Genomic DNA, 17,299 nt, shown 5'->3' with positions numbered 1-17,299 from the left:
CATTTCCTTCATGAAAAAAAGGAAGCGTGGCTTCTCTTTTGAGAGCTTACATTTATGGATGTGGCATCTGACAAGGAGTAAAAGCCAACAGATGAGGTACTGCTCTCGTATTTCTTACAACCAAATAAGATGACAAATACAAATATATAGAAATATAAATTAAAATAAAAATTTCTGAGACCATCTTGTTAGAGGTAAAACCAGAATGCTTTTACCAAAATGCTTTTCCATGACACCTGCGTAAAAGTACAAAACCAAAATAAATGGCATCTAAATCGCTTTTATAGTTTTATTGGAGGTTTGGTGATTAAATCTATGGATTCATGTAAAGGAAACCACCACCTTGTTTGTAAGGACCAAATCCTTTCCACTCAGTGTCCTTAACAAAACCTTGCTGGGTCCGCTGCCAGATAGGCGAGAGTGTTTGATGACGCAGAACGTCAGAATTAAGATCTCGCGATACTTCGTCTGGGCATTGCTTTATAAGAACTGGCTCGCCCTTGTCCCCTCCGTTCGTCCTCAGTGCAGGATAACGAAGCATCGATTTTCTCTGCTTCCGTTAACTACAAGCCGTGTTTTCTTTTATTTTTCTGAGCAGCACCTAAGATCGCTTATTGTCACTATAACACGACGAGGGTTACACCGGAAGCTGTGAAGTTTTAAGAGGTAGGTGTTCTTATTTGACCTAATCGCGATCGTCACCCCTATTTCTAGTAGCCTCTTAGCTAACGTTAGCCGTCCTGCTAAGATCAGTCAACCGGCAAGGATCACGATGGGCCCGGCTAACGATAGGAAAGCCTGGCTTACACTTTTTATGTCTCAGAACGATCTCATCGCGAAATTTATTACCATCGGAGATACATAAGGTATGACTGTTGCGCAACTTTTGCGCAAAAAATGGTGAGTCAAAACAGGGAAATACCCGTTAAACCAGTGAATTTATTTAAAGTGTTGAGGGTTTAATAAATAAATTTTTATTGTAACACCGGTTGAGTAGAGATGGGTAGACCTTATGAATAAACATAAATCATGTCCATAATTATCCTAAAGTAGCGTTGTTTAGGTAGAGCGCTACTGTTTTTAGTGTAGCCCGGAGACGCCCATGAGTTCAGTCAAAGTAAGGACTGTAGGACAACTCGGGTATAAGCAGGGGTATTTAATCAGACAGAAGACAGAAGTTTCATTATTAATAACAATAATAATAATCTTCATCTTTCGGCAGTAGTACTTTGAGTAGCTTTAAATAAGTTTTAGAAGTGCTCGACAAATAATGTGGGAAACATTTTTAAAGGCATATAAATAAACACAGAAACAAAGACTAGCTTTTCTTTTCTTTGTTTGGAACATCGGCATTACTTTTATGTTATGTACATACTGATCTCTATCTGGTGGGTATATAAGGGAAAGAGCAGCTTCAATGCACCACATTAGTCACTGTTAGATTTCTCTGGAACTTCATAGGGAGCAAAGTTCAGGTGTGGGTGTCCTACCTGGGAACTGGTTTCTGTTGGGGAAAGGTTACGACCCAGCTATGAGCAAACACTGCAGGCTTCTTAAAGTAACACTTGACTATTGTGAGTGTAGCCAAACGTGTGGGCTCGTACGAGTCTTTCAGCTTTCACCTATTATATCAGTGGCTCAGTGAACTCATCTCACCTGCCTTTGAAAGTCTCAGGTAATCAGATCTCATTCTCATTTGTTTTTGTTTTTCAAAATCTAGATTTAGCTAAACCATGTAGGAGTGTTTGACCATAAACGGCATTTTCTCACTTTCTTGACCTATGTTGTTAAACAGGTTTTTGCAACAGACAGGCTTTTTCTTCTGAAAAGCCTTCTTTCCTTTCTTTTATGGGACAAAGACATTATCTACACTGTCTGCAGGACATGTTTCACATAAGTTTTCTCTTTCTCCTTTAGAACTCAAGACAATCATCGTCATCACCGCTGCTGATTATGGATGTAATAGTGCGCCGCTGTCCTTTCTTGGCTCGCATGCCCCAGGCCTTTCTCCAGCAGTCCAAAAAGACGCTGGTGACGTATGCCCAGCGATGTCCCATCATGATGGAGCTGGCTGCAAAACCTATGGCCCCTTCAATGGCACGTGCCCTCTGTTCCTCCTCATCCTCCTACCAGAAGCCTGAGAATACTGTGTCTGCCGGTGAGGGTGATAAAGATGGTGGTCATACTGGCTATTCTAATCAACACTACAGCTGTGTTATATTTAGTCAGATAAATCATGTAATTATAGAATTATTGATAAATGTGAAATTTACTTTTTTCCCTTTGCAGCCCCCAAAAAGGAGGTGGAGTCCAAGCTGCCAGCTGGCCACCCTATGCCACCTCCGGGACAGATGAAGGCCTCCAAATGCCCTTTCCTGGCTGCTGAGATGAGCCAGAAGAACAGTGGCGTAGTCCGTCAGATTGGCATAGAGTTCCAAGAGGATGTACAGGAAGTCCGCACTGTGAAGAAAGGTGAGGTTTTTTTTTTGTTGTTGTTGTTTTTTTCTTTTTCTTTGAGAACTAAATCAGTTTTCCATAGTTTCGTACAATATTTAATAGCAGTTTGTTTTTGTCCTGACAGAAGTGCCTGCTGACCAACTAAAGCAGCCAAACCTGGCCAGCACTACTGAAGGAGAAACCACATTAATGAAAACCCTCCTGAAACAGCGACCTAAGAAAGTCAGCCACCTGCTTCAAGACAACTTACCAGCAAGAAGTAGGTTTTATTTTGATAGTTTAACCACACTGTCCTACAAGCCTGTGATTAACCTAGCTACTGTCTACCTTACTATGACAATCTTCTTTTTTATTTGCGAGTATGTTTTGGTGTTTTTGCACACGGGTGTAGTCTTTCCTCACATTAAAGTTACTCCATCAGTTGCAGTACTGTAGCAACACTAAGCCACATTAAGCAACTTTTACCTTCCTTGTCTCTTCCAGCGGCCCGCTTCCAGTACGATGCGTTTTTTGAGAAGAAGATCGAAGAGAAGAAGAACGATCACACGTACCGCGTGTTTAAGACCGTGAATCGTCGGGCCACCGAGTTCCCGATGGCTGACGACTTCACAAGCTCTTTACAAGAAAAGCGTGACGTGTCGGTTTGGTGCAGCAACGACTACCTGGGCATGAGTCGACACCCTCGAGTCGTGCAGTCCATCATGTGAGTAACTGAGTAGTTAATCCAGTTTCATGGGTCAAGGTGTGTTGACGTGTCTACCTTCCCTGATTGCTTTTTACCTTTTGTCCCTCTGTGAGAGCTAAGTTCGGAGAGAAACCAGCTCAGAGCATAATTACATGATGCAACCTGGAACCCTTTGGTGATACTGGCCATTATTTGTGTGGGTGTTGAGTTGGACATGGATCACACCTAAACCTCATGTGTCACGATGATGGTGGTGTTTTTCCTTCTCCTCCCCCTGCCCCAGCTTGTTTGAGCTTGCATACAAGTCTGCAGCATTTTAATGAGCAACTGTTTGTCTCTTTCCAGGGATACTTTACAAAAACATGGTTCGGGGGCAGGAGGTACCAGGAATATCTCTGGGACCAGTAAATTCCATGTGGAGCTAGAACAAGAGCTGGCTGACCTTCACAAGAAGGATGCGGCGCTGCTGTTCACCTCCTGCTTTGTTGCCAATGACTCCACCCTCTTCACCCTTGCGAAGATGCTGCCTGGTATGCAGAAGGAAAAACTTGGTGTATTTAACAGTAATTCGAACCTCCTGTAAGCGTGTTTGGTCTCATTGACGGTTTCCTCTCCTCTGAACACTTTTAGGTTGTGAAATCTACTCTGACGCAGGTAACCACGCCTCAATGATTCAAGGTATCAGGAACAGCGGCGCTAAGAAATTCATTTTCCGCCACAATGATGTGGCCCATCTTCGAGAGCTCCTGGAGAAAGGAGATCCCACAAAACCAAAGATCGTGGCTTTTGAGACCGTCCATTCCATGGATGGTCAGTTTCTAATTACTGCTTCACTGCTGTTGGATAAATGTTAATATTTCTATTTTTTTTTTTTTTTTTTTTAACTTTCTCTTACTGTCCTGGAAAATATTACTGTTCTTGCAAAATCAATAATTCATTCAAACTAAGTCATGAAGTGCTCTTTAAGAAGCAAAAAACAAGTCTGACCAGGTTTGTGTGCCTTTCTTTCTGTAACACAGGTGCCGTGTGTCCGCTGGAGGAAATGTGCGACGTGGCCCACGAGTTTGGCGCCATCACCTTCGTGGACGAGGTTCACGCTGTGGGCCTCTACGGCTCCAGAGGGGGGGGCATCGGCGACAGGGATGGCGTCATGGACAAGATGGATATCATCTCGGGAACTCTAGGTAAGTGCGCAATCTCTACTAAAAAAAAAAAAATGTAGAGCTTGCTGCTGCTGTACTGTTTCATTTCTTTTTTTCGAACCAAATAACTGCCACTGGTTAGTGGAACTCGTCTAGCTTGATTGTTTGAATTAGACTGAGGATCAGGCCTCAGCCGTGTCATCCAATATACCAGAGGGCTGAAAAGAATCTGGAGCAGCTCTGTTGTTGCTAGGAGACTACAGGCTCTTGTTGTGCTCCTATGGAATTACTCAGATTGCGTGTCACTGTCAGACTGAGGGGACAATTATTTCCAACTCAAGAGCACTACAGCTCCTGCACAGCTGACATTTCAGGCGGTTCTAGTTTGAGATTACAATGGCTGTAAAAATTTTTATTTATTTATTTATTTTAAGACCACTGGCTCCGTAATGTTGAACGAGAGGAGTTGTAATAATCAGCGTTATGTTCTTTTCTAGGGAAGGCCTTTGGCTGTGTGGGTGGCTACATTGCGAGTACCACCGCCCTGGTGGACACAGTGCGTTCCTACGCCGCTGGTTTTATCTTCACCACCTCTCTGCCCCCGATGCTTCTAGCCGGAGCCAGGGAATCGATCCAGATCCTTAAAGGGGAAGAGGGGCGCTCGCTGAGACTTAAACACCAGCGCAACGTCAAGCTCCTCCGGCAGATGCTGATGGACTCTGGGTTGCCTGTTGTGCACTGCCCCAGCCACATCATCCCTGTCCGGGTAATCTACGATTGAATTGATTGTGTGGAACTTGAAAAGCAGATGAAGTCACAACGGCTCGATTCTCATGGCGCGTGTGTCTCTTTGGTATAATTAGGTTTCGAATGCTGAGAAAAACACGGAGGTGTGTGACATCATGATGCGTCGCCATAACATCTATGTGCAGGCCATCAACTATCCCACCGTTGCCAGGGGAGATGAGCTGCTGCGCATTGCCCCAACCCCTCACCACACCCCCGAGATGATGAAATACTTTGTTGGTAAGCCGACAAAGTAACACGTTTCACTTGAAATACTTGATAGTGTATAAGAAGGCTACAACAAGTTAAACAGTATTTATGTCTTAATTTGATCGAACTGAACTGTGTAGCTGTTTATGCAAAAGTTACATTACATGAGTAACTTCATCCAACCTGTAACAAACTGTACTTTTCTATCATTGAAGTAAAACTGACCTCTCTTTATCTGTTTTCCCCTTTCAGAGAGGCTGGAGCAAACATGGAAGGAGGTGGGCCTGGAGCTGAAGCCCCACTCATCAGCAGAGTGCACCTTCTGCCAGCAGCCACTACACTTCGAGGTGATGAGCGAGCGAGAGAAGTCTTACTTCAATGGGCTCAGCCACCTCATCTCAGCCTGCGCATAACACTAATCACCCACTGCAGTCTGAAGACAGCGCGTCCACGCTTAAGCCCCATTCCTCTGTCACTATCGTAGAATGTATTAATTATCTTTAATAATTTGTCCTGCACATATTTAAAATTATCTATGTTCAGATGGTCTATATACTGCAAATAAAATATGGGAAAGAATCTCTGTGTGTGTTTGGTTTTTGAAAGTGTTTATAAAGATGTGAGGAGTGGCAAGAAATGAGTGGGATGCACTCAGTTTTCTTTTTACTGCCCTAGGATTCAAGGCCACTGTTAAGTTAATTTCTTCATTGGGCTGTTGTATAAACTGATTAAATGTGGCTCCAATGACACTGTGCTATCATGCTCAGTCACATGGGTTTTTTACTGACGGGTAAAATGATAACTGAATAAAGCTATAAAAATGGGTCACATTAATTGGACATGCTTGGCAGATGCCAGGTTTTTGATTTTTATTTTTTTTAAACTGTTGCTGATAATTTGATCCAATTATGTCTAGTCCACTGGCCTGCTTGTGCTTGTGAGAAAAGTGGAACACTGAAAAATGTCTTGTTGCAGTTTTGTTTTTCTTTACTTTTTTTTTTAAAAACACTTTAGTTAAAGTATACAAAATTAGATAGACATAAAATTTACATACACTTACGTATACAAAATCATGATCATATACCATACATTAAGAAAAAAAAAAGAAGGAAAACAAAGGAGGAAAGTCAAGCATCTGAGTCAACTAAAAACTTAAATTTACAATTTCAATACATCCCAAGGGAAAACTTGCAAGTTTCAGATCGATTGTTCTCCTTCTCCATAGATCTGTAATGATATGTTTACTCACCACATCACTACTTATCTTTTGTTCTATCACTCCGGGTTTTCCAAATATGGGTGTTTATTACACACATTATCAACCAAAAGAGTCTCCTTTTGTCTTCACCCATTTTTTCTTTAAACAAACCATATTTAACTGCTTTAATATTAACATCAACGTCATAACCAATTTCTGTCATCTTCTGCCTTATCTCAGTTGTCCTATAATTTGTTTTCCTATAAAACGTTTTGCTTTACCATAGCACACAATCCTGTCATGACACTTTGTAACGAGCAAGACATTTGGTACTTCATTAGTTTTATCAAGTACTGCAGTATAATAATGCACTGATTTTGTTGTTGGTTATGTGTACGCTGCTTTAGGCGTGTTGGTTTGAATGTGTGAGCCTCCTTATGAGCAATCAGATATATTATAAATGAAGTCCTGTTTTTATAATCGCTCTTAGAAATATCTATTTAGTGACTTAAGACCACAATAAAATAATTTCTCTTTCTCTATCTGGTGAAATCTTACTGTGTGTAGAGAACCTACTAACCTACTTTCCCATGGATTCACATGGAGATGACATAGATAAAGCTGTAAGACCTAGATTCACAGAATAAAGGAGGTCACAATGACAATGATACACTCAAAATTGGCACACATACCCATTTTCTTTGGGTCCACATAAGCCTCGGACTATGCATCAAAACAGGCAATGTGACCGACACAGGCACAAACAGGAAAACGTATTTATTGTCATATTTTTCTAACAGATTCTGATAAAAATCAGGATATGAAGGTTTAATCTCAGTCTTGAAAAGGTCAATTATAATAGCTTTTCTAACATAGCTGTCTCATCAAAACCAGAGATACACTGAAAATGGAAGTGGGAACCACTACTTTTAGTTGTTACAAGAAATTGTAGCCGTCACTGCTTTACACAAATGGCTCACTTCCACTTTTGAGCTGACTTTTTGTTACAATTCGGACAAGAGCTGATGGAAAGTTACAAAAACCAAAACCTGTATGTACTGAGCAAGAAGTCTTCCAGACCTCGGGGAGGTGCAGTGCTATACCTATCAAAAAAGATTTATGTGAAAGTGTTCGAACTCTTCTTCACATCTGTGAACCTACAGTGGCGCAAAAAAAAAAAAATGGCACAAAATCAAAAGGCCATTAGCTGAGGCAGTAAGAGCTAACTGGTTTTAGATGAAAAATATGTCAAATATATCAAAATATTAAGAAAATCATAGACTACAAAGTACTGTATATATATCTAATAATGTGTGGACCTCCTAGGTTCAGTCTTTTTCTACTTGTACTGTAATAAACTTTAATGTTTAAATCATTACTTGCTAACTGAGGCCGGTAGGCCCATTGCACAATCTAACCTTAGGTTAAGACTGGTGGGTTGTCCACCTGTCCTGAGAAGATTGTGACATTGTGTTTGCACAGACCTGAATACTCCAGACCAGCGCACTACCAAAAGACTTGCTTACGATAGCTAATAATAAGTTATCAAGTTCACCTGAGGCTGCTTACCTATGGAAGCAGTAAGGGTGGCTTAATTTTTCACACGACTGCATTTCTCTACCATAGGAGGAAATACTGGTTCACTAAGTGATCATTTGTTGAATAATAAGTGTAACATATTTTAACAATACAAGGCTAAATCATGATAAGGTTCAGGAACACGGGAATATTGTTCATCATACTCTTACTGAACTTCCCGGAGGAACCCACCTGAGGGTTTTTTTTATAACACAGCATGTACTGAGTGTTTGACCCTTTAGCTATTTTTTTGTTCCATGGCCTCTGACTCATGCATGGCTGCCAGACTCTCAGACAGCAGACAAAAGCAGGAGCAGTGAAACCCAGGGCAGGCTAACACTGGGAGTTAAGAAAGGGTCACAGACTTCTCACATTCACTGATTCATTCCATCTGCTCGTAACTCCACTTTGGAAACCCCAGAATGAGAAACCAGACAGATACTTAGAAACAAATTTCTTTTGTGTTAACTTGAGATTTTAAGCTAAATACATTCAGTGAACATATACCGAGACTGAATTCGACTGAAGTTTATTTGTGCTGAAAACAGAAACTGTTTAAACTGAATAAAATGTTTGCTAGTTTTTGTAGGTGTGGTAGCTTTTTAGCGACTTCCTGTGTACAATTCTAGTTACTTGCACTGAACCAGTGGAGGGATTAATTAAAAAAAAAAACTCACAGTATGGCAAAGGACCAGGATACACCATGTTTCAACATCGAGGATTAATTGTGGTATGAAACCACATGCTCTTTTCCAATAAGATCTCATTTTACAAACCATTAGCCAGTAGGCCAGTCACAGTCAGACGTGTCCTCTCTTGTTATACCTGCTTTATTGTTGTTGTTTTGGAAATGGTGTGATGCTTATTTCAAGCAGGACTAAAATAACCTTTTTTTTTCTCTCACACACATATCTAATATAATATATATTCTTTGTTATATAATATACTAATAAATCGATTTGTATTTATTAGGTAGCTTTATCTTCTTCTGCTGCTATATTTTGGTAAGTTGAAATTGTTGAAATTATTTAGAAAGTTTAAAGTTTAAGTCTTGTGGGTTTGTGTTTTTTAAAATCACAGCCGATACCATTCGTATAATTGTGCCGATGCCCAAATGTGGCCACTGAGGGTTAAGGGAAACAAAATAGCTATCAAGTAGGCTTTAAAGCGTATAATGCTCTGGCTGTTGAAGAGACAAAATTGAATTAAAAAGCAGTTTGCTATCATTTCTCAGAAGAGCAAAAGTGGTTAGCTCCATGATGACCTCAACAACTGAATGAACGCCAGCGTCTCTCTCTGCTACAGAAAGCACTGAGAGCTGAAGGACAATGACTGTGTTTTAGACAAACAAGCAAAATCATGCAGTTTCTCAATAAACTATCCACCTCCATGTCCTTGTGTGGCTGTCTGCTACAGTATGAAGTTGATTAGAATAATTACAATGGGATTCAATTTCAAAGCTTTGAACGATGCTCTGGTTTTTGGGCAGTGACTCTTATTGCAGGTGGATTTTGAAAACAATGCGTCCTTTATTATGACTGCAGTGTCTGTCATCTGTCAAGATTAGTCTTTCTTGAAATGTAACATGAGCACATTTTTCCTGGATTCACTGAATAAGAATAGATAAAAGCTGCTTTATTGGAAGCATATCAGACGTCATGCTGCTCAAAGAGGCCGATTGTCACTGTAAAAGCAAAAAAAAAAAAAAATAGTGCTCTAATGTTTAATAAAAATGATATGCTGTTCAAGCAAAGCTCATGTTTTGGCTGGTTTTCACTCTGCTTTATCTGCCTTAATGTTCCCATCGGGGTCAAGATAACTGTACATCCTTGGGCCTCCTGGAATGTTACCATGTGACCACCTCACTGTTTCATCTACAAGGGCATGAGTGCACGTGTCCGTATGGACTTAATGCTATTATATGCATGTAAAAAGATCCTTTGAAGATTCAGATAAAGGGAGATGTGCTATGTTACAGATGTTAATGCATTCGCTGTGCTCTAAAGTGTTGAAGGCTGTTTGGCCATGCTGTACGTAAACCCGAGAATTGAGAGCTTATACTTTGACTTTCTTTTTTGACTGATTGAGTTCCCATAAAAAAATTTTGTGGTGGAATCCTGCATTATATAACTCACAGATGTCATTTAAACTTTACTGGGACTCCATTTATATTGATTACAATAATTGATGTCCAGTTTGACTACAGGTTTGAGCCATAGACTCAGTACTAAAAACTAAAACATTAGAAATTACATTTTGAGAAGCATTACTGACCTGAGCTGACTACATTTATTAAAAACTTTATTAATATTTTATAATAATCACTAAGTCACACTTATGAATGACCTCCTTATGATTTGCTTCAACTCCTTTCATGCATTTGACCAATGAAACGAAATCGGAAGCATCTTCCAACAAAAATTTAAATTCTTTGCAGGTTTATTTTGATGTTTAAAGCTTGTTTCGTGCTTATTGATGCAACCCTTAATGACACGTTTTGTCTCTGTTTATATAGAGAGAGACGTGTTTTGACAGTTTTTCCAAGGGTAGCTGCATAAGAAGAGATCGCCCCGGCTAACTTCTGAGGCACACCCAGTTATTTTGTGCCATAAGCAGTTTTTAAAAGGACCTCCAAGTATGCTTTCAAGGGGTGAAGAGTTGAGAGGAATGTTTAGAGAAAGAAATGACGTCAGACAAGTAACTTAACTGTTGTGGGGTTTCCACAGTGAAGTTGATTATACTGTTGCTGACTCATTTAGTTCACATGGGTGGGCAACTTTGAGTCACAAAAAGTTACAATACCCATGGATGGTTTTGCTACACAGCAGATGAAAATCCATGGAAACCTTATTTATACATTCTGTGGAAATTCATACTGGTATGTAAAGTGTCAAACGGTAACAGTGACCTCACTGTAAATAAGTAGCAAAGGGATGGTTTCACACAGACGGTCCCTCGTGAAGACTGATCTAGAATGGACAGAGTTCATGCTCAACAGCTGGATATTCCTCTTTGCCTTTTTACGTTTACTGTCCTTGGTCAGAAGCACCTCCACAGGCAGATTAGAGGCCATCTTAGACAAAACAGCGATAACACATCAAAATATGTAACTCAGATATGCAAACACACGCACTCACACCCACTTGCCCATAAAAACACACACACATAAGTGTTGCAACCTTCACCTGTGTCAGACTTAGCCTTTGGCTGCACAGGAACAAGGATGTATAAAGGTTATATATCATCAGTCACTGTGACTCTACATTACAGGCTTCGCTGGTAACCCTGTAGCCTTTTCTCCAGAGCTTTTTTTCTCAGACATCCTCGTTTTGCATTCCCACACTAATTTATGGGGAGTAAAAAAGTGCAGTAGTGTAAATATCGAAACAAGTTGCAACCTTAATTATGAAAAAAGAAAAAATACAATGAAAAATGTGTGTTTGACAAACATGAGGCACACAGTTTACTCAATAAATCAAGAGCAGCTGGCCTTCTTAGATGGGGAGGGTTTCTGTCCATGTTTAAATCCGCTGCACACACGCTTCACAAAGGATTGTGTGTTTGATTGCATGTTTGCATGGACAGAGAAAGAGCATTGTTATATTCAGAGTATAGAGTGTATGCTTGTGCGTGACACCGGGGGCTGATGAACGGATAACAGCCACAGCAGGAGATTCTTGGCTGAAGTCAGTCGTTCCATTTCCTCCCTGTAGGCCAAGCAACACATCATTCTTCAGCATTAAAGGTCTGTTGATAAGAAGCTCCAATTACACAAATCTGTCATGTAGCTAAATCCCTCATAACCTTGGAAAACAGCATGTGTTTACTAACCTGTGCGCATTTGTTTGATTTTAAGATCAAAAAAAGGTATTTTCAGCAGACTGTCAAAGTGTCCTGACCGCTAAACTCTATGTGGTTTAACTGTGTTGTGAGTTGTCTGATAACACTGTGGATGAAAAGGCGGCAACTTCCTGGCTTGACTTTGTTCCACACCCTGTCTGTGCTTCTCCATGCCACCAACTAGCTGCATCTGTGTGGACAGTAATCCTCATTACTGTCGCTCATTTGGCACTGTCCGGTTTAACAAGCATGAAACAACAAGGAAGTCATTTGGGAAAATAATCAAGTGAATTTCCTGAATTCTTTTAGGCCATCACAAAGGCGAGGCTATTCTTCCTGCTAAACTTCTCAGAAGACACTTTGTTATTCAAAAGAATTACTTATTATTGAAGCTCTCCTAAAACGCATTGTGATTGTTTGAGTTTAAAGTCCTCTGCAAGTAGAATCTGCACAAAAGAGGAAAAACTTTAGTACTTGCAAAATGAAATATAGCTTTAACACAGAGATAAAAATGACAACATGAGCTATCAAATCGTTCACTTTCTACATTCACAATCTTTTTTTTTTTTTACCGTGAACCTTTGAACCTGCTCACTTAGGATGATATTGAATCTAATTGTAATCTAATTGTATGGATGCCACATACAGCTGCTATCTGTCTGTACAATGCTGAGGCGAGATAGCACTATTAAATCAAGGGTTCTCCTGTCAGATTTCTTTTATACACAGTTTTTGATCGTTTTAAAATAAAAAAATAAAATAGAATAGAATAAATAGAATAAATAAAATGTATACAAACCAGTATGTTTTACACAGTAGTCTTTTTCAAATAAATCGACAAATGTCTAAGGCTGCATCGTACCACATGTGTGAATAAAAAGTGTGGACATTTCCTTATTAATTTAAACAAACATAACAGAGACAGCAAGGAAATGTGTCTTTGGTTGATTGTTTCTTTGTTGTAATGACACTTCCTGGCAATAAATCTTATACTAGCTATCACCAGCTTGGTAACACACACTGCTGTGGGATGGGTTCCCATTTGTCAACCAGCATTTGTAATAAGTCAGCCAGTGTGGTTGTATTGGTCACGGAAGACTGTACTTCCTGAGAATTCTCAGGAGGAATAACATCACACAGAGACTGCTGGTGTCCTTCTACAGAGCCACCATTGAGAGTGTTCTAACTTACTGCATATGCATCTGGTACACTAGCTGCACAGGGGCTCAGAGGAAAGCACTCCAAGGGATCATTAACACCGCCCAAAAGATCACTGGCTGCCCTCTCCCCACACTGGAAGTTCTACACAACGCCCACTGTTTTAAAAAGGCCCAAAACATCATAAAAGACACCTCACATCCTGGCCACTCCCTGTTCGAACTGTTGCCCTCAGGCAGACGGTACAGGGCAATCAGAGCAAGGACTAATAGACTCAAACACAGCTGTTATCCAACTGCAATAACACATCTGAATACTACAAAAAAAATGTCCATCACGCCACTCTTGTGTTAATCTATGCACGGTCTGAAGCATGTGTGTGGGAATGTATGTGAATGTTTTACTGTTATATCTTATTAGTATTTTAAGTATTCTATCTATTTTATTTATTGAATTTTATTGTTTTATTTATATTTTGATATTGCTAGGGATGATGCAATGATCGGGGACCATTCTTAATTTCGTTGTTCTCATGACAATGACAATAAAGTTTCTGATTCTGATTCTGAAGATTCTCAGAGCTGATATACTAAACTTGCTGCTCTGAAGTCAAATACAAAAACATGGAAACACCGTTTAGATCACTGCACTAGAGGTTTGCTGCTGACAGCACTCATGGCACAGGTGTAACTGCACAGCATATAATAAGACGGAGAGTGCTCGAATGTCCTCTGCTCTGAATAAACCCTGAACACTGTTGGCAGCAACTCCAAAGCATGGTAAATGGCCTGTATTTATATAGCGCTTTACTAGTCCCTAAGGACCCCAAAGCGCTTTACATATCCAGTCATCCACCCATTCACACACACATTCACACACTGGCGATAGCAAGCTACATTGTAGCCACAGCCACCCTGGGGCGCACTGACAGAGGCGAGGCTGCCGGACACTGGCGCCACCGGGCCCTCTGACCACCACCAGTAGGCAACGGGTGAAGTGTCTTGCCCAAGGACACAACGACCGAGACTGTCCAAGCCGGGGCTCGAACCGGCAACCTTCCGATTACAAGGCGAACTTCCAACTCTTGAGCCACGATCGCCCTAAGCATGGCATAATGACACAACCAGCTTCATTGCCTTTAGGGCAATCAATTCTCTCAGTGCAAGCAAAGGTAACAAGCAATCTGCAGCCTTATCTATAAAGTACACAGCGCTCGAACTAAAAAAGTCTGTTTTAAATGATCATTTTTAAAGAGAAATTTTGACCCTCCAACCACCGTTAAATACTTACAGTCTTTATCTCATCTACTTTATGTCTAGAGAGAATGTTTTTTTTTTAAATTGCAGTTTCTGTTTTGCATTTCACTGGCGAGTGAAACCATGTTGTGACAGACACCAGCACAATGGTGCAGACCAGTGTAGCAATCGTAAAAAGTTGAGTGGATTTACCAGTCTTCACATTTCCTCATTCACGAGGTTTATCGTTGTTTCAGGTTGGTGGCTATAAATAAACCAGCCAACTAGTCTTACATTGTTGTGTTTGCCCAAAAGCTAATAAACAAAGAAGCAAAATTTTCTCTTCTCAGATGTTAAGCTTTCATGAAAAGGCGGCAACTTCCTGGCTTGACTTTGTTCCACACCCTGTCTGTGCTTCTCCATGCCACCAACTAGCTGCTATACTATGCAGGTAAAATTTTTAAAAAGACCCTGAGCCTCAACCCATGTTTTTATTTTTTTTAATTTGTGCCACTGTGAATCATTTCCTGAATGATCTATTAGGGTGTTGCATCTGTGTGGACAGTAATCCTCATTACTGTCGCTCATTTGGCACTGTCCGGTTTAACCCTCTCAGGCTCAAATTAAACTTTTTGTTGCTAATGCACAACCAAGTCCTTCAGTGGTACTTCTGAGTATAAAAAACCTCATAAAATATGTATGTGGGGTAATCAGGTTGTTAGTTTTTAACTGTTGCAAATCGGCAACACCTGCCTTGAGAGGGTTAACAAGCATAAAACAACAAGGAAGTCATTTGGGAAAATAATCGAGTGAATTTCCTGAATTCTTTTAGGCCATCACAAAGGCGAGGCTATTCTTCCTGCTAAACTTCTCAGAAGACACTTTGTTATTCAAAAGAATTACTTATTATTGAAGCTCTCCTAAAACGCATTGTGATTGTTTGAGTTTAAAGTCCTCTGCAAGTAGAATCTGCACAAAAGAGGAAAAACTTTAGTACTTGCAAAATGAAATATAGCTTTAACACAGAGATAAAAATGACAACATGAGCTATCAAATCGTTCACTTTCTACATTCACAATCTTTTTTTTTTTTTACCGTGAACCTTTGAACCTGCTCACTTAGGATGATATTGAATCTAATTGTAATCTAATTGTATGGATGCCACATACAGCTGCTATCTGTCTGTACAATGCTGAGGCGAGATAGCACTATTAAATCAAGGGTTCTCCTGTCAGATTTCTTTTATACACAGTTTTTGATCGTTTTAAAATTAAAAAAATAAAATAAAATAGAATAGAATAAATAAAATGTATACAAACCAGTATGTTTTACACAGTAGTCTTTTTCAAATAAATCGACAAATGTCTAAGGCTGCATCGTACCACATGTGTGAATAAAAATTGTGGACATTTCCTTATTAATTTAAACAAACATAACAGAGACAGCAAGGAAATGTGTCTTTGGTTGATTGTTTCTTTGTTGTAACGACACTTCCTGGCAATAAATCTTATACTACTGGAAACTCTGTTTATCTCCCTTTAAATGGTGCCAGAAAACTGCATTTGTGGGTCGAGCAGCAGACTTGAGCATCTGGGTTGTGGCCATGAAAAACTTGCCAAATCTTGCCAAACAGCATATTCTCCTACTGATTCCTGTTTGGTGTCGTTTATTGGATTGGATGATTGAAGTCTGAAGAAATAGAACATATTGGCAATTTAACACTTTATTCATTTAACAAACAGGGGCCTCAACATCATGTTAAGGCCAATAGTATAAGACCACCGGTCATGCTGGTCATCAGCTTGGTAACACACACTGCTGTGGGATGGGTTCCCATTTGTCAACCAGCCTTTGTAATAAGTCAGCCAGTGTGGTTGTATTGGTCACGGAAGATTCTCAGAGCTGATATACTAAACTTGCTGCTCTGAAGTCAAATACAAAAACATGGAAACACCGTTTAGATCACTGCACTAGAGGTTTGCTGCTGACAGCACTCATGGCACAGGTGTAACTGCACAGCATATAATAAGACAGAGAGTGCTCGAATGTCCTCTGCTCTGAATAAACCCTGAACACTGTTGGCAGCAACTCCAAAGCATGGCATAATGACACAACCAGCTTCATTGCCTTTAGGGCAATCAATTCTCTCAGTGCAAGCAAAGGTAACAAGCAATCTGCAGCCTTATCTATAAAGTACACAGCGCTCGAACTAAAAAAGTCTGTTTTAAATTATCATTTTTAAAGAGAAATTTTGACCCTCCAACCACCGTTAAATACTTACAGTCTTTATCTCATCTACTTTATGTCTAGAGAGAATGTTTTTTTTTTAAATTGCAGTTTCTGTTTTGCATTTCACTGGCGAGTGAAACCATGTTGTGACAGACACCAGCACAATGGTGCAGACCAGTGTAGCAATCGTAAAAAGTTGAGTGGATTTACCAGTCTTCACATTTCCTCATTCACGAGGTTTATCGTTGTTTCAGGTTGGTGGCTATAAATAAACCAGCCAACTAGTCTTACATTGTTGTGTTTGCCCAAAAGCTAATAAACAAAGAAGCAAAATTTTCTCTTCTCGGATGTTAAGCTTTCAGGCTTAATGCATGCCTTTCAACACCTAATGACAAATTATGTTGAGGAATGCTTGGCTGCTGCAAGCAATGCATTGTTTGAAAATACCATATGTGTTTTATAAGAGCTGTCAGACATGATAGATCTGGGGCTTTCTTCCAAAAGAAGCCAGTTTCCATAACCTACGAGGTTCATAGTGCATTTTAGGACACTTTTGACCACATGCTTCACCTAATATGCTGTCACCTATCGACAAGATAAACAGTTGTGAGACATATTGTTGACATATCTGTTACTGGTAGAAAAATGAACACCATCACATCTCAGTTTCCAGGGAATATGATATGATAATGTCATGTTTTTGATGAATAGAATACCAAGGAAAGAGGAACTTCAGTTAAGGAAATAATACATCCGTCTATGCTGTCATATTGTAATTTTA

At 40.0% G+C, this 17,299-nt stretch overlaps 1 protein-coding gene across 1 annotated transcript; it reads left to right on the top strand.

Moving 5' to 3' along the window:
• The first annotated feature begins 489 nt into the window (after positions 1-489).
• alas1 (aminolevulinate, delta-, synthase 1) lies at positions 490-5,859 on the top strand. Its single transcript, XM_082532603.1, has 11 exons — positions 490-666; positions 1,918-2,158; positions 2,290-2,472; positions 2,582-2,716; positions 2,941-3,160; positions 3,488-3,672; positions 3,773-3,952; positions 4,162-4,326; positions 4,782-5,050; positions 5,148-5,310; positions 5,533-5,859. Exons 2-11 carry the CDS (start codon positions 1,954-1,956, stop codon positions 5,691-5,693), a joined length of 1,866 nt encoding a protein of 621 aa, XP_082388729.1. The 5' UTR covers positions 490-666; positions 1,918-1,953; the 3' UTR covers positions 5,694-5,859.
• Positions 5,860-17,299: the final 11,440 nt, after the last annotated feature.

This window comes from Aulonocara stuartgranti (assembly GCF_965226115.1).
Source record: "Aulonocara stuartgranti genome assembly, chromosome: 5".
Classification (NCBI taxonomy): Eukaryota; Metazoa; Chordata; class Actinopteri; order Cichliformes; family Cichlidae; genus Aulonocara; species Aulonocara stuartgranti.
Note: the sequence above shows the minus strand (reverse complement) of the source record. Positions and strands in the feature narration are given on the sequence as shown.